This window comes from Myxocyprinus asiaticus, chromosome 3 (genome assembly GCF_019703515.2).
Source record: "Myxocyprinus asiaticus isolate MX2 ecotype Aquarium Trade chromosome 3, UBuf_Myxa_2, whole genome shotgun sequence".
Taxonomy (NCBI): domain Eukaryota; kingdom Metazoa; phylum Chordata; class Actinopteri; order Cypriniformes; family Catostomidae; genus Myxocyprinus; species Myxocyprinus asiaticus.
Window position 1 is genome coordinate 45,102,436 of NC_059346.1, and position 18,211 is coordinate 45,120,646.

General features: G+C 34.3%; 1 protein-coding gene across 2 annotated transcripts; it reads right to left on the reverse strand.

Moving 5' to 3' along the window:
* Positions 1 to 390: 390 nt before the first annotated feature.
* On the reverse strand, positions 391 to 11,361 carry zgc:158260 (uncharacterized protein LOC571389 homolog). 2 transcript variants are annotated; one of them, XM_051681178.1, is made up of 8 exons: positions 11,245 to 11,361; positions 3,949 to 4,321; positions 2,867 to 3,036; positions 2,516 to 2,675; positions 2,245 to 2,436; positions 1,922 to 2,044; positions 1,721 to 1,798; positions 391 to 1,606 (listed from the first exon to the last, which is right to left on the reverse strand). In XM_051681178.1, exons 2-8 carry the CDS (start codon positions 4,129 to 4,131, stop codon positions 1,532 to 1,534), a joined length of 981 nt encoding a protein of 326 aa, XP_051537138.1. In that variant the 5' UTR covers positions 4,132 to 4,321; positions 11,245 to 11,361; the 3' UTR covers positions 391 to 1,531. The 2 variants fall into 2 exon arrangements, with proteins under 2 accessions (XP_051537138.1, XP_051537128.1); XM_051681168.1 differs by lacking the exon at positions 11,245 to 11,361 and adding an exon at positions 8,720 to 8,800.
* Between the last annotated feature and the right edge of the window lie 6,850 nt (positions 11,362 to 18,211).

The window sequence follows — 18,211 nt, forward strand, 5'->3', positions numbered from 1 at the left end:
CAATAAAAATCACTTGAAAAGTGAGTTGTGAATGACCATTATTATCTTTCAGCCCTCTGAAGCCCTCACAGTGGAGGGTAATTATCTTTGAAGGGAAAAGGGCATAGGGATGAACAGGCATGGACTGGCCATCGGGAGCACCGTGACATTTCCCAGTGGGCCAGTCGAGTAGTGGGCCTATCTGAATGACTAATGACAGCATTTTGTTGTCCATAGACATTTGTTTAACCTTATAATATTTTACTTCTGACTGCAAACATTTCAAGTTCAGTTTCACATTGTGTAGTGCAGTTGTAATTTCAAATAATCGTATTGAGGATACAAGACAAGTAATAATAACGACAATGCTAACAATACTAAGCTGATTCTTTATACATGTGATTGAAGAAATATGTTATAATTATTTTATAATAACTCAACCGCTAACACTGAGAAATGCGTCTGTCAAGCCACTTAAGGGACTTTAAAAAAATTATTTGTCTTTCCTTACTATGACAGGCACAGACATGGAGTCCAAAATGAATGAAATCCCAGATGTAGTTTATTGATCAACCAAAATCCCAATAATAACTTCAAAAAATGAAGATTTGGTGTGTAACGTGGGACTTTTAACTATAAACAAAATCGAAGTACAACGAGGACTCTTATTTTGAAATGACAGAGACTTAGCTCTGTTTAGACACTATATTTAAGTTTTTACCAAATGAAGCTTTTTATAGCCTATATGATGAGGTTTAATGAGGAATAAGGTTAATTATAATTCACAAGAGATGAAGTTGGAGACAAGATGTATGTGCTGACAGAGTACATTTCCATATACAAAATCACTTTTTTTTTTTTTGCATGCCCTCGCTTGAATATAGAACACTTGATTATCTGAGGATAGTGAGAATAAAATATGGACGAATATTGTCAATGATGAAAGATTCAGAAACAGCAAATCCCCACGAGGTACAGTATCAGTGATTGTTTTTATTTCACCTCTAGAGGCCGATGTTATACTGTAGAATCAAGCCATTCCACAGGGGAACACAAAGGAATAATAAATCAATAAAACTATTGACAGCTATCAGCATCTTTTTTTACCGATATCAGATAGTTTCAAAAAGCAAAATTTCCATCAAACTTGCCAATCAGACTATATCGAATGGTTAACTGTGGGCGCTCCGTGGATGTGCCATCTGAGGCTGAGAATCTACTTTAGGCTACTTACCAATAAAAATCTTAGAAAGCCCTTGCAATTCCTACAAAGATGCTGAGAACAAAATGTGTGTTTTCATAGAAAATGTTATGAATGATTGAAGAAAACTATGTAACATCCCAAATATGCTCTAGTGGAAACTCTACACACATATTTAGTGTGACGGGATCAATAAAGAAAATAAAAATTTGGTTTGATGGTAAAACATTCCTTAAAGCTTGAAAATTTGCAGTCATGAGATTTTCACCCTGTAGATGATGCATTAATGTTGAAGTACAATGTAACAACACCATAAGAGAATATTACTCAGTTTAATGGAAGGCTCTCCTTTTAGGTGTTGATATAGTGCTTGTAGTGTCTAAACCTCTGATCCTGTTCCTCGTCAGAGAAGACAGCACTGAGAAACTGCACACGAGAACATACACAAAATAACTTTACATAAAATTCTGTATTTATATTACTTGAATCAAGAACTATTCTGCTGTTTCTGTAGTTTTGTTCGGGAGTGAATACAATTACCCTTGGCATTCTCCGTCCCTTGCTGATAATGAACTCCCTGAATGCCTGCATGATGTGAATTTGCTTCAGCTCCTTATCCTAGATGACAGGGAAAATATGAATGTAACTCCAGCAACTAAATACAGATTAGAGTGGTTCATCTCATCATCAGCTGTCACATTATCTGCTTGTTTTATAACCAGTAGCTGTGTTCAAACTCACCTGCTCACTCAGTTGTTCTTCAATGTCCACACTTTCTGAGATATCAGATGGGGTTCTCAGAGGAACATTTGTAACCCTCTTCTTCCATGTTTTGGAAGTCTGGGGTCTGTTTGGTCTATCGGCCTGTTGGACAAGTATAGACTTGTTAATAAAGGACACATCTGCACTACGCAATTTTGCGTAAACAAATAAAAAATCCAGGACATAGAGTATACTGTAACTTTATACATGCAACATCCAGCACAGCATTACAGATAGTTTAGTAGGTTTTCTACTGTAAATTATTTCTGCAGTGTGGTTGGAACAGAAACAATATTACCAACCTTGTTCAACTCTTTGAAGCATGTTTCAAGAGACTGGTCTTTATGATGCTCCTCTACAGAGCTGTAGAGTTTTGCTGGAGTTTTATAAGGATCCGTATTGTTAATAGGGAAGGCCAAGAAGGTTTTCTTCTCATAGTCACTCTTAAACAAGTCCAAGATGGTTGACTCTGTCAGATCATTGGTCTCTCCACCCTTAGATAATAGTCAGAGGTTAAATAAACTCTTATGCTCAATACCTAACAGTCTTAAAATTACAACAAGAAAATATTACCAGTGAAGTCATCCATTTGCAGAAGGGCCTGGTAATCATCAGCTTGTCATCTTCTTGAGATAGAGAGTGCAGGTGTTTAACATTGGCCATCTGATCTCTAGGTTCCTTCCATTTATAGGGATTTGTTGGCCTGGTCTCTTTAAATGTCCCCTTTTGAGACCTTGGGAAATGTACAGTAGGAAAAGTTATTTTCGGAATGGTATTTTAATATATGCATAACATGTACTTTGCTCACCCAAACATTGATTAAAAAATGTTTTAATACTATTTTTAACCTAAAAATGTGCTCTGAGACTTGGACCAAAACCAGAAACATGTACACAAACGGAGATAGTAAGACAGGAAATTCACTTGATGGTGATGGATGGTTTTGCAGTCTCTCTGAGGAAGTCTGGAGCTGACATTTCACATTGGGGTCTGCGCTCCTCCAGGTGCTCTATTTCCTTTGTTGGAAATGTTGTGGCCAATTCTCCATTCACACACATATCAGGGTCCAGAACTGACAACACCTGCTCAAATAACTTTCAGTGGATAGGATATTACATTTTAAAAGGCAGAGTTACATTGCAGTAATGTTTTTGTGTAAATGAAATGGCTATGAACAATTTACTGCCGTTGCCTGATTAATGTTATCATGCAATCCATAAAAAGTAACTGTAATCTGATTATGAGTATTTCAGTCTAATTGCAAGTGGGCTACTACATTTTTGTAATCCAGATTACATGTATTATGTTACTACCCAGCACTGTTTATCTTTTAAATTCTACATAAATAATAGGCTACTATTTTAGAAATGTGTAACACAAGTAATGTACTTAATACTTTTAACTGAAAGGCAGTAACTGTAATCTGATTACTAGAATTTAAAATGTAATGTTACACTACTTTTAGACTAAAAATGAATCAGATTACAGTAAGTTACACTTTGTAATCAGACTACACTCAACACTGATCAGCTCCTACATTTAAAGCTGCAGTAAGCAGTTTCCGCACCAAAAAACGACATTACATAAAAAATGATTGCTTCCAAATGGATTTCATTTCTTTTTTTGGACAAACAGGTGGTCCTTTCCCAAACAGAACCGGCAGAGAGCCGCCTCCGAGTTTTGATGGCTAACATGTGCAAGCCACGGATGGATTATTTTTTCGGTTTACAGAAGACTGATCTCTCAGTGAAATCGGTTTACAGAGCCTACAGCTGTCATAGAGACATTTACCAAAGAGGCATCAATCAAAATCGACTTACAAATGAGGAATTCAGACAAGTGTTAATTCTCAGGCCACATTTTTCAGTAAAATCTGTCAGGTTGTAGGGTGTGTTAAAAATGCTATTAAAAAAAACACATTCAGTACAGCAGTGATCTGAAGTGTATTTACATGTGGTAAATAAAACTATCACATAATCATGTTGACAAAATGAACAATTGGTTACCTCTGGTGTCATTCCACTCTCCAGATGTGGGTAGATTGCCAGAGGGTGTTGTTTCAGTTTGTACTCCACAGCATCAATGAACTCACGCTGGGCTTGACATTGTGGATTCTGCTTCGAGTAACATGCTTGATCTTTACTCAATTTCTTCAGCGGTATCTTCACTGAACAAGCGTGCTTTGGCATCCCAAAGACTGCAGGGGAGGTTCCACACTTACACTGGGTGAAGAGTGCTTTATGGACAGTCGGATAACCATCTCTAAAATCATCCAGTCCAGGAGACAGAAAACGCCATCTACGACCATCTAATGCCCCAGATAACTGTTGTTTTTTGCTTAAATCCCTTAGATATTTGGTCTGTAGCCTTTCCTTATACCTGAAGACAAAGTAAAGGATTGTGGTAATGATGCACTATTGTGAATGCATGTCCACCTTAATACTGTGGCAGTACCATGATGGTACAGTGATGGTTATGAGTCATTCCTGTTATGCAGTACATTTTTTGCTTTATAACTTAAAAAATAATAATATGCCTGAAATTTAAGGAATTTGATATAAAAGGGTATTTACCTGGACTTTCAGAAATACAGTGTGCTCTGGTCAGACTCTGGCACTTTAGTAATTATAACTTGATTATTTACACATTTACTTGTAAATTGACAGAACACCTAAAAGGATTAAGATCAAGTTAGCTATTGCTCAGGGAGGGAGAGTTAACCTACAAGAGGTTGTCAACTTTAAGTTCATTTTGATCTTTTTAAGGAACTTTTGAAATTTGTATAATTTAATTTCTGTAATTTTATCAAACATGTTTGAATGTTTTAGAGTGAGACAAACCACACAAAACTTCACTGAACTCAGTTTTTGCTGTTGTTTTCTTATCAAAAATGATATCACTTCTTGGATGATGATGTCATTGAGGAACCGATTAACAATTTGAACATTTTAATTAGGGAAAGGGAAAAATGAAGAAACACCTGGAATGTTTCATGTTTGTAAATATAGTTGGTGCATAGTGCCTACGGATGTGGCAAAAAAGTAGTGAAATTATTTAAATTATTTCTCCCTATGTTCATTAAATAAAGAAAACTAACACAAATTCAACCTTTGAAAATTGTTACTTTAAAGCTATACTATGTAACTTTTTTTGGTAAAAAAATAACAAAATGTTATTAATGAGAGTGCAACAAAAATCCATCTTCCAAACCATGTCTTTACCCAAATAAACTTTGACAAACCTATAATAATCGCATACATACGTCATTTGCCCGTGCGTGTTCAAGTCATATCCGTACACAGAGAAAATAAGATCCGGCTACTGTAGCGCACGTGTGGGAGCAGCTGAAGCTGAAAGTTTGTTGTCACAACGAACCAGAAAAATTGACCATGGATCATTAAAAACGGCAAACCTCCGGGGAATCACCGGTTGTTAAAACAAAGAAACCACGAACAGAGCAGAGTCTACAAGCAAAAAGGGAAAGTGACAGAGTCCGTAATAAAAACCTTGAAATCTTGAAATTATGTTGACCACTGGTTGGTAACAATGACAATCTATCGTGGTCTATTTGGCCAGAATATCCTGCAGTTATAAAAACTTTACAATGTTTGACCTTATCAGACTAGCAATCATTGTGTCTAATGTTTACAAACGTTGCCTAACTTTTGTAATGTCATTTATTTCAAAACATCAATGTCAAAACAACAGCATAAGATATGGCACTTATCTGCTCAGATGACATGTTTTCAGATATCTGTCTTTTCCTTTCTTTCGTTAGTTGTTTGTTCATTGCTCTGATAAGATGTCCTGTAACTATGTGTACACAGGTGCTTCGAACCATATTCATCCACGCAGAGGAGCAGAGCCGAAGCACAACCAAAACAATGTTCTTCCGCAAGACACATGCAGTTTTATTTTGTAACCGCTAGAGGGCCAAAAGTTACATAGTGTAGCTTTAATATGTTATCCAATATGTTAAGACAATTATGATGGACAAGAACAAAATGTTCTGCATACACTAAAAATAAAGTCGTTACCCTTAATTGAATTTGGCAGAGATTTTACAAGCAAATTAATGGGTTCATGAAATGCTCTTCTTTTATAATTTGATCTTCCCTGAGGTCCACTGATAATGTAAGGGTACGTTTACACGACAACGATGTACTACAAACGGAAAAGTTTTCCTTTGCTTTTTGAAAAGTTTCACATATAGACAACAACGTTGTCAAAACAATCCCCGTTCACACAGATCCGCGAAAACGACTAAAAACGCTGTATTATGCATGCCAGGCCAGTAGTTGGCGATGTCATTTTGTAAAGAAACACTACGTGCCTGCACACATAAGCATTCTTCCACAGAGCGGTGAATACAAAAAATGAAGATGGTGAAATTTGTCTGGACGGACGATGAGGTTTCTTTATTACTACAATTACTTCACTGGAGAACCATCAATAAACTCAAAATCTTGAGCAGCACAAACACAGTCCTGTAGTCCGCCATTGTAGTTTTGAATGTCTCGCGCGTTGTTTTGAAGTACTCGCACGCATGCTTATAGACTGAACTCTCAAGATTATTCAATAAACTCTGCTCATTTTTACCATCACCTCGTCTCCTGCCTTCTGTATTACCCCTGCTGACTCTTGGGCTGGTAGGAGAGTAAGTTAACATAAGCTTTTGATGTTGACTGGTTTTGGATATCAGACAGAACTCTGATATATGGATATCTTCTGACGGAGAGAGAGGTCTTGTGTACACTGGATCTAACATGCATTTTCACTGCCTCATGTTTTCATATTCTAAGCATATCATTGAATAATGAACATGGCATCACATCTCTGTCTATAGGCTATATACATAAGCGGTGGGTGAATGAATTGCAGGATAAAGGTACATCAAATAAAATTAAGTAAATAACATTTAAAATACAAATAATTTGTTCCCATCTGAATCCATACATTAATTTCAAGATTTTCAAATTGCAGGTTCTGCCTACTGTACAATGTTCACACTTCATACAAAACACTCCAAATGAATAAATGGTTGATTATTGTTATTTGCACAGACACCAGTGTTCATATTGATAATTATACATCTCAAATTGATGCCTATCAATCCATCATTCTTTATATAACATGTAATACGCATGACGTCATCGTTTCACAAATTCGCGTTTTTGTATGTTTACACGGAGACGATAACGGCATCGTTTTCAAAAACTTGCACTTTGAAACCCATTTTCACAGGCCCCAAAACGCTGTTGTCGAACAGCCAAAACGCATAAAAAGTTTTCAGTTTTTAGTTGAAAACTTTGGCGTGTAAATGGCCCCTTAAGTAAATAGGACCCTTAATGTTTTTTTGCACCAAAACAGTCATAATAAAGTAATATGTGACCATTTCCACCCTGTTTTTGGCCCTCTGTCTGAAACACTCGGTTTTCTCTTAAAGTTTTAAGCGCCTCCTTAAAACTTCAATGTAAATCACGCCCACTGTTATGATTGGCTAATATCATGCAGCCCCTCAAATTCAGCCATATTTGAAACTCAATCGGAAGAGAATGAACAAGCTTCACAACATTATAAATCTAAATTTCAGGGTATACACATAATGCACATCCAACACACTGGATCCAAATATAAATAAATAACTGTTCATATCAAGCACAACTGTTAACACTTAGCACCATAACTATCAAACAGTCATGACATTTGAAATATTCATAAATGAAATGGTTTACTTACTGTTTTACATGGGGTTCAAGTGTTTTTAACTGCCCCATCCTTCAATAACAGTTCGTTGGCAAAGCTTGAATCGTTTTATGGCTGCTTCACAAACAATTGACGCTGACATGAGCCGCAAAAAAACCCGAATACCTCATAGTCCAAAGAACGGTGAAATGTTGAACACACATAGGTGCAAAATGCCAGAAACACACCAAAACAGTCAAATATGTCCTAGTGCATGTTTACATACACCAGCAATTAAAAACAGCGCAGATGTGGGAAAGAACATGTCCATGACGCATTTGTGCTCAAAACGACAAGAGGCAGGAATGAAAGTGAACTGCTTCTCCCTTTAAGAGTTCTTTTAAAAGAGGTGAGATACATGACAGTGGTCAAAGAGTCTGTGTAGTTCAGGGTTTTTGTTTATATACAAAAATAATTCAAAATAGTCCAGATGAGTCCCCTTTGGTGTTCAGGAATAGTTGGCCACACTAGGTCTGTCTATCCTGATTTCTCGAACTGAGCGCCTGGGCGGGGCCAAGGGTGCGATGACGCATGTTGTGGGATGTGTAAATACAAATGAGCAATGTTTCGTGATGTCACGAGCAGACTGATTTCAAAACGAGATGTTTCAGCAGGGTGGTAACTACTAAATGCTCTTTTTAGACTGAGGAGGAAGTTTTGAGTTCTGAAGTGTACAGTATGTTTTTATAGTACAGTTACCTCTTATATGTCTAAATATCAATTACAAGTTTTTGAGTGTAACAGGAATGACCGATATTAGATAGCAATACCATATTGGGCCTATTTTATCTTATGGCACTTAATGGTTATTTTCAAATTCGGGGGGGGGGGGTTAATATCATGGTACTTTTTTTCCTCAGGCTTTATCTGACTAGCATCAGTAACAATGTGAAGTAGGCCTCTATTAAAACAAAAACAAAAAAAGCAAGTACACAATACAAAATAAAAATAATAATAAAAAATAAATAAATTAAACTAATTACACTTTTTTCTTAGTGTCAGCTGATTCTAAAATAAAAATGTGCCACTTACCAGGAGAACCTGCTGCTTTCAACCGGTCCAGTGTTGAAAGACATTTCACTGGTCTTTGTTAAGTTTAAAAGCGATTTTCTATCAGGTGTGCATACATTATTGGACTTTCACCTTGTCGAACAGCAAAAAGTTCTTGGACTCCAGAGTGAGGTGCAGCGCTTGGTTATGGTTGCTATGGCAACACATCACACTGAATGGCGTTCTGGTAGTTGTAGTTCTTAGTGAGTGATCTTCAGAGGAGTGTTTAAACCACAAGAGGGAGCTTTGTGATAATATTATCAACGTAATACTGTAGTGTAGCTGATTTGAGTTCTTTCTAGCTATACGTTATTCTTTGACATTTGTTTTATTATTATTAAACATTTTAATACATTTCCTAAAAAAAAAAAAAAAAAAAAATACACCTAATACTGCACCTATTAGCTATATCTTCAATGTATTAATTTCTTTTTGCACTCCTCTTTCACTCTTTTTAATGTTTTTAATAGAATCTTATAATTTCATTTTTGTATAGTTAATATTATTGGGCTTATGCTTTAGCCTTGAAATCTTTGCCCCTTTCCTGTGAAGAACACAAGGACAAGGCAATGGCAATGACATGTAAAGAGTGTTTTTTGCCTTTGGTTTGTGTGGAATGAGAATAGTTTTGCATTAATTAGCAAGTTTGACTTACCTTCTCCATTAATTATTTCAATTATTCAATGTGTCAAAAACAAAACAGATATTCTGTTGAAGAACTTTCTATTTGTATCAATGAATCTTGTTGTAACAACCTCAAAAATGTCATTAAAACAATGATCCATCAGCTCAGTTAAGCTAATTGTTAGTTAATAATAACTCAAAGTAACTAAAAACAGTGCACATGATAGTGTTCTGAGTTCATGCATAATTAGAGGACATTTAATGTCTGTGAAGAGGCACAGAGGATGAACTGTTCTTCAGGCATGAATTATGATGATTATGAAATAGCTGAACTGTAAAAGAGGAAAAACACTGTCAGTCTGTTACAGACATAATGTCCTCCAAATCAGAAGATCTAAACAGTCCATGGAGAACACTAGTTAGCTTCTGATTAAATCAACTTGTATAGTAGATCCTGGAAAGAAAGTACATACACTCTCAACAAATAAAGGAACCGTTTAAGGTACAAAGCCATCACTGAGGTGGACCATTGTTTTGGGTACATATTTGTACCCTTAAAGGTGCACTCAGTAACTTTTGTCTTTGTGTCATCTTGGACTTACACTGACACCTAGCAGCTTGGATGCAGCATCATTTAAAATCAATAGTTTACAGTTTCAGATGCCATTGTAGAAATATAGTATTCACAGTCAGCCATGATTACTTTAATCAGTGAGTGAAAATGTCAAATAACAGGATGTTTACTGAGATTAAGCGAGTAGTATTCAGCTGGCAGCCCCCATGTGCCTCTCCATGTAGAATAAAACAGCTTTTATAAGGTTACTGATATGGCTGATGTCTTCATGTCATGTAAGTGATCATGGTTTCCTACATATATTGCAAAACTACAATTCATGTATTTAGAAGTTAAACTTTTTTAATGAGTTAAAAATTACTGAGTGCAACTTTAAGGAGACAAAAATGTATGTTTTTTTGCTCCCAAAGGACCAAAACATAAATGTACCTTTAAAGGTACAAAACAGGTCATTAGGATCTCAATTAAGTACCCACAATGAGTTATAAATTTCAACTAGAGGAACAAAAAATGTCCTCTTGAGGGTACCACCCCAGCAATGGCCCTTGTACCTTAAACTGTACCTTTTTTTCTGAGAGTATATAGCACTGCGGTAAAATTCTGGCAGTGGACCAGAAAATATTTTGAAATATGGCAATGAGTGCATTAAGAGCTCAGAGAGTGGAGAATCATCACTAAGAATGAATAACATAAACCAGACCTGGCTGGAACCAAGAGTCCCAAAGCAAAATTGTGTTTATTCCCAATGTGTTCCTCGTGCCTAGATCACAGGATCTTCTCACATGTAACTTTTCATACTTTAAACACTTTATTTCTCAGTGATAATCTGCATGGGGATTCAGAGATACTTATGTCCCCCAAACCATCATTATTTAATAAATAAACAGATCGTCCAAAACTTATGTCATCAGTTACTCACTGTCATGTTCACCAACATATATGGAGATATTAGGCAGAATGTAGGTCTCAGTCACCATTCACTTTCATTGCATCAATTCTTGGCTAACATTCTGCCTATATCTTTTGTGTTCTATGGAAGAAGGGAAGTTCTACAGGTTTGGAACAACATAAGGGTGAGTAGAATTTTGATGATAATAGAATTTACATTTTGCGTGAACTGTTCCTTTTAAAGTCCCTTTGAGGCAACCCCAAGAGATTGCCTCTGGTCGATGTTAGTTAGAATCTGCACAATCCATGTGATATTAAACAAGTTTCCAGTAACTGATAAGGAAGTTTAAATGTATTCCTCCCTTCCCCTGCCCAACCTAAATGAGTGTGTAAATAGCTGACTAATTTCATGTAAACTTACCTTGCATTCTTCAATAATGTGACACTTGTGGGTGATAACTGCAATGGCTGCTCCTTTTAACATTTGAAATAAGTAAACAGAAGTTAAGTGAATTGAAATGGGCTGTATTTGCTCTGTACACACTTAAGACATACATCTCTGACTATTCAAAAAAATAAAAAAAATAATAACGTGGTGGCGTGACTGTTAGCAGGAATCCTTGTGTGTTGAGGGAGTATCCTGTTGACTCCAACACAGCAAGGAGTTGATGCGAAAATCCTTTCACTGAATGGTTTATTCATCTGTTTGAACTCTCACACACAACTATTAACTATTTCACTGAATTGACTCGAGTGACCTCAGTTCAAAAAATTATATATGACAGCATGTAGGGTTCAACAGGGCTAAATGCACTTTTGATTTTATTTTCTCCCAAAACACTAAACAGCAGCAAAAACTACCACAGTACTTTCCTTAACACCTGTTTGTCACTATACACTGAAAAATATTCCTGATCTATGAGATCATTGCACACAATGTCTAAGTTTGATTTTGAGGACATTTGATCTAATATTTAATCATTTTTATAATGTTGCAAATTTATGAGAATCCCTGAAATTATCACATTTGTTTAAAGATAAAATACTTATTTATCATGTTCAGTTTTGAATCAGTTATTAAATCAAAAGTTTTTAATAAATGTACAATATGTGAAAAGATATTATTTGGGGTAAAAAAAAGCTCCCCTGTTGCAGGAACTAAAAGGGTGAATAGATTTATTATTAAAAAAAATTCAAAGTGGGCTTACACTGACAGATCCAATCACAATTTTATAGATGTTATGAAATGCCAAATGTAATTGAAATGAACAAGTGTGGGGTAAAAGGCTCTCTCGCCACCTTTTAAAAAAGATAAAAGGGGGAAAAAAGGATTTTTAATCAAAACAACCTTCTGTTATTTTTTCTTTTCACCACTAATTATGTTGCTCCATCAATATTCAATAAAAATAATTTTTTTTTTTTTCAATCTCGTTACACTTTGTGACAAGAAAAAAGGGACATTTTCGTTAAGGTGTGCTTTTAAGCTCCAATAGACCCTATATTAAATTGCCTCTAGGGATTCCATTTTACATTGCATTCATAAGGCAGTGCGATTGGATTCATGCTTAAATATTGTGTAAAATGTCATTTAAAAAAACTATTCTTGAGCAGCAAGAGGAGAGGAATTTTACTGCATGTAAAAATCTTCCCCTGAGTGGGACGTTTCTTCCATTAGCATAGACACAATAGAAATTAGTGAAACAGAGGGCACTTTTCAAAGCTGGTAATTGTTTATAGAGTAATTTTCCCCAGGGTTCACTGCTGCTGCCAAGACAGGTAGAAATGTGCCTCCCTACAGAGGGAATGGAATTTCCTCAGAGCCAAACCCTATGAGAAGTATTTAACAGAGCATGTGATGAGCTCCAGTTTCCCACAAAGGACAAAAACGTTATGTAAGTTCTGAGACAAAGCGTACAAAGGAGGAATGTTCCCTTTGATTGTCGCTATGTGTTAAATGGTCAGCATATATATGTGTGCAAAATGGTATTTATAATAGATAAACCATTTAAAACTTTAACAGCGCATTCAGAGGATTTAACTTGTCTGCCAGTAGTATTTATGAAATACACAATATTTAATTGTCATTATGGTTTGCAGCTGATGCTCACAGCTTTTAAGGTGTCTTTAGGGTTTTTTTTTGTTTTGTTGTTGTTGTTGTTTTGCTTTGCTCTTCTTTGTTTTGTTTTGTTTTGTTTTGTTTTGTTTTGTTTTGTTTTGTTTTGTCTTGTCTTGTTTTTGTCTTGTTTCTTTGCTTTTTTCTTTGTTTTGCTTTGCTTTTTTGCTTTGTTTTGTTTTGTTTTGTTTTGTCTTGTTTTGCTTTGCCTTGTTTTGCCTTGTTTTGCTTTGTACATTTTTACCATGTTGACCATTCCATATACATAATAGATATACCATTTAGGACTGCAACAGTGGGATTTAGAGGATTTAACTTGTTTGCCAGTAGTATTTATGAAATACACAATATTTAATTGTCTTTTTTTCTTTTTTTTGCTTTGCTTAGTTTTGCTTTGTTTTGCTATGTTTTGTTTTGCTTTGTATGCTATGCTTTGCTTTCCTTTGCTTTGTTTTGTTTTGATTTACTTTGCTTTTTTGTTTTGTTTTGCTTTTTTGCTTTGTTTTGTTTTGTTTGGTTTTGCTTTGCTTTTTTGCTTTGTTTTAATTTACTTTGCTTTTTGTTTTGCTTTGCTTTGCTTTTTTGTTTTGTTTTGTTTTGCTTTGCTTTTTTGCTTTGTTTTGCTTTTTTATTTGTTTTGTTTTGCTTTGCTTTGTGTTTTGCCTTGCTTTTGTTTTGTTTTGCTTTGCTTTGCTTTCCTTTGTTTAGCTTTACATTTGTTTTGTTTTGTTTTGTCTTTTCTTGTTTTGTTTTACTTTGATTTGCCATGTGTTTTGTATACTTCACCATGGTGACAATTCTGTATGCATAATAGATATACCATTTGTTTTAATTTACTGCAACAGTGGGATTTAGAGGATTTATCTTGTCTGCCAATAGTATTTATGAAATACACAATATTTAATTGTAATTTTTTTTTGCTTTGTTTTGTTTTGCTTTGTTTGCTTTGCTTTGCTTTCCTTTGCTTTGCTTTCCTTTTTTGCTTTGTTTTATTTTGATTTACTTTGCTTAGCTTTTTTGTTTTGTTTTGCTTTTTTTCTGTTTTAAATGACAACTTTGCCTTGCTTTCCTTTGCTTTGCTTTTTTGCTTTGTTTTGCTTTGCTTTTTTATTTGTTTTGTTTTGTTTTGTTTTGTTTTATTTTGTTTTGCTTTGCTTTTTTGCTTTGTTTTGTTTTGCTTTACATTTGTTTTGTTTTGTCTTGTCTTGTTTTGTTTTACTTTGATTTTCTTTGTGTTTTGTACATTTTTACCATGTTGACCATTCTGTATGCATAATAGATATACCATTTAGGACTGCAACTGTGGGATTTAGAGGATTTATCTTGTCTGCCAGTAGTATTTATGAAATACACAATATTTAATTGTAATTTTTGCTTTGCTTTCCTTTGCTTTGCTTTCCTTTTTTGCTTTGTTTTGTTTTGATTTACTTTGCTTTGCTTTTTTAGTTTTGTTTTTTTGCTTTGTTTTGTTTTGTTTTGCTTTACTTTGCTTTTTTGTTTTGTTTTGCTTTTTTGCTTTGTTTTGCTTTTTTGCTTTGTTTTGATTTACTTAGCTTTTTTGTTTTGTTTTGCTTTTTTGCTCTGTTTTGTTTTACTTTACTTTGCTTTTTTCTTTGTTTTGTTTTGATTTCATTTGCTTTGCTTTTTTGTTTTGTTTTGCTATACTTTGCTTTGCTTTTTTGTTTAGCTTTGCTTTTTTGCTTTGTTTTGTTTTGCTTTGCTTTGCTTTGCTTTGCTTTTTTCTTTGTTTTGATTTAATTTGCTTTGCTTTCCTTTTTTGCTTTGTTTTATTTTGATTTACTTTGCTTTGCTTTTTGTTTTGTTTTGCCTTTTTGCTTTGTTTTGTTTTGCTTTGCTTTACATTTGTTTTTTTTCTTTGTTTTGATTTAATTTGCTTTGCTTTCCTTTTTTGCTTTGTTTTGTTTTGATTTACTTTGCTTTTTTTGCTTTGCTTTTTTGTTTTGTTTTGCTTTTTTGCTTTGTTTTGTTTTGTTTTGCTTTGCTTTGCTTTTTTCTTTGTTTTGATTTAATTTGCTTTGCTTTTTTGTTTTGTTTTTTTATTTACTTTGCTTTGCTTTGCTTTTGTTTTGTTTTGCTTTGTGTTTTGTTCTGTCTTGTTTTGTTTTACTTTGATTTGCATTGTTTTGTGTTTTGTTTTGTTTTGCTTTGCTTTGCGTTTTGTTTTGCTTTGCTTTGCTTTGCGTTTTGTTTTGCTTTGCTTTGCTTTGTGGTTTGTACATTTGATCATTTTGATCATTCTGTATGCATAATAGATATACCATTTAGGACTGCAACTGTGGGATTTAGAGGATTTATCTTGTCTGCAGTAGTATTTATGAAATACACAATATTACATTTTTTTTTGCTTTGTTTTGTTTTATTTTGTTTTGAGTTACTTTGCTTTGCTTTTTTGTTTTGTTTTGCTGCTTTGTTTTGTTTTGCTTTGCTTTGCTTTTTTGCTTTGCTTTGTTTTGTTTGAATTTACTTTGCTTTGCTTTTTGTTTTGCTTTGCTTTTTTGTTTTGTTTTGCTTTGCTTTTTTGCTTTGTTTTGTTTTAATTTACTTTGCTTTGCTTTTTTGTTTTGTTTTGCTTTGCTTTTTTGTTTTGTTTTGCTTTGCTTTTTTATTTACTTTGCTGTTTTTTTTTTTTTTGCTTTTTTTGCTCTGTTTTAAATGACAGCTTTGCCTTGCTTTGCTTTGCTTTTTTGCTTTGTTTTGCTTTGCTTTACTTAGCTTTTTTATGTGTTTTGTTTTGTTTTGCTTTGTGTTTTGCCTTGCTTTGTTTTGCCTTGCTTTCCTTTGCTTTGTTTTGTTTTGCTTTGCTTTGCTTTACTTTGCTTTTTTCTTTGTTTTGCTTTGCTTTTTTCTTTGTTTTGCTTTGCTTTTTTGCTTTGTTTTGTTTTGCTTTACATTTGTTTTGTTTTGTCATGTCTTTTTTTGTTTTACTTTGATTTTCTTTGTGTTTTGTACATTTTTACCATGTTGACCATTCTGTATGCATAATAGATATACCATTTAGGACTGCAACTGTGGGATTTAGAGGATTTATCTTGTCTGCCAGTAGTATTTATGACATACACATTATTTAATTGTAATTTGTTTTTGCTTTGTTTTGTTTTGCTTTATTTGCTTTGCTTTGCTTTCCTTTTTTGCTTTGTTTTGTTTTGATTTACTTTGCTTTGCTTTTTTAATATTTTTTTGCTTTGTTTTGTTTTGTTTTTCTTTACTTTGCTTTTTTGTTTTGTTTTGCTTTTTTTGCTTTGTTTTGATTTACTTTGCTTTTTTGTTTTGTTTTGCTTTTTTGCTCTGTTTTGTTTTGCTTTACTTTGCTTTTTTTCTTTGTTTTGATTTAATTTGCTTTGCTTTATTGTTTTGTTTTGCTATACTTTGCTTTTTTGCTTTCTTTTGTTTTGCTTTGCTTTGTGTTTTGTTTTGTCTTGTTTTGTTTTACTTTGATTTGCTTTTTGTGTTTTGTTTTGCCTTGTTTTGTTTTGCTTTGATTTGCTTTGCGTTTTGTTTTGCTTTGCTTTGCTTTGTGGTTTGTACATTTGACCATGTTGACCATTCTGTATGCATAATAGATATACCATTTAGGACTGCAACTGTGGGATTTAGAGGATTTATCTTGTCTGCCAGTAGTATTTATGAAATACACAATATGTAATTTTTTTGCTTTGTTTTGTTTTGCTTTGCTTTTTTGCTTTGCTTTGTGTTTTGTCTTGTCTTGTTTTGATTTGCTTTGCTTTGTGTTTTGTTTTGTTTTGACCATGCTGATTATTCCCTCACTTCTAAAGCTAAACAATGGCTCACAAAAAATGCTCATCTCAATATACCATCAAACTATTTTCAAGGACAGAGTAGCAGGATAACACAAATCTTCAGGGAGGTATGCTGTCCATGTACTCAAAGACAAAGAAAGGAAACATTAAAGTTAAGATCAAACAAATCACTTTTTTGTTTATTTAAAAAAAATTGAAAGGTTCTTCTAGTTCACTTGTAATGTTTCCAGACATTCCAGTTAGCGGAACTCTGTTAATGACTTCCCAAAACATGCAGCTCTCCTTTGGGGAACATTAACAATCCCAAAATGGAAATGTAACAATTTTTTAAGTACTTTAAATCAGTAAATGTGTATTAGTAAACTAGATGTAAACTGTAAGACAAACCTGCTAGTTTCAAACTAAACCATCTGGATATTCGGTGAGTCCGTATCCACTTTGATCCAAATCTTGGACCTCTTAAACCCCATGACTTCTTATATAATAATGGTTTGTGGTAGTTTGCAACTATTCTCTCAGCTGTGAGAGATTCACTATAGCTTGAACAAGGAACGACACAGGACTATAGGACAAAACAATGATTCATGTGTTGTTTTTCGAAGAAAAAAAAATCAATAGTTTTTATTGAATTCTTAATCGACGGGGAGGAAACGTTAGTACCACCTCCAAAATTAATTCTATTTTCTATTCTTTGTCAATAATATCTATTCCTCTCTTATCAAAACTTCTCATATTAGTATATTAGGTTTTCTTAAACACCTCTTTGTGCCCTTGGTGATATAGAATCGCACAAATATAAATTAAGTGTACTTTTTCTCCCATTCTACTTGATGGCCTGAGGCAACATCTATCACTTCTCCTGAAAAGGTCTGGCTCTTCTCATTACTCCCACAGTCATTCCTTTTCAGAGGTCTGCACCAGCCCATCCTGGATGGTGCCAAGAGCCTGTTAAGAGCTGAAACAAACTGTACCATGCTGTAGAGCTGCATTCCCCCACTGTTTCCCGGTGCAAAATCCTGCCTGCAAAGTGATTGATCTGCCTTCAGCAGTGTTTTTGTGACCTATGGTTAGCAAGTGAAACAATGGAACACTTAAACACTCAGAACAATGAGAAAGACAATATAGAAAATACATGACATAGATCAGGTTCATTTTTTTTTTTTTTTTATTTTTTATGGTACAATGAATGACACATTTTCTACAATAGCAGCATTTGTGTGAGACCAGGCCTGTTTTCCTTATCATTTACAAACCAAATGATGTGTTGAGTAAAGGAACCGGCTGAGACACAGATTTGAGTATTTGCAGGGTTTTCCCGACATGCATGCTCTCTAGAATTTTTTGTTGTTGCCTTCACCACCAAAATTTCGCCCTTGGTCTGTATTTTAAATGTCACTCTGATGCTGTATAAAGTGAGAAAAGCACCATACATTATGTGTGATGTGTGAGGAACAGATCCAAATGTAAGTCTTTATTTCATGATCAGTGTTTCCATC

Excerpts from the sequence above, each read along its gene's own strand:
- zgc:158260 (XM_051681168.1), bottom strand. The coding sequence starts at position 8,763 with ATGTCTTTCAACACTGGACCGGTTGAAAGCAGCAGGTTCTCCTG. Across the intron at positions 2,437-2,515 it reads GCAAATGGATGACTTCACTG|GGTGGAGAGACCAATGATCT; the intron begins GTAATATTTTCT and ends CTATTATCTAAG. Across the intron at positions 2,045-2,244 it reads GCTTCAAAGAGTTGAACAAG|GCCGATAGACCAAACAGACC; the intron begins GTTGGTAATATT and ends CTTGTCCAACAG.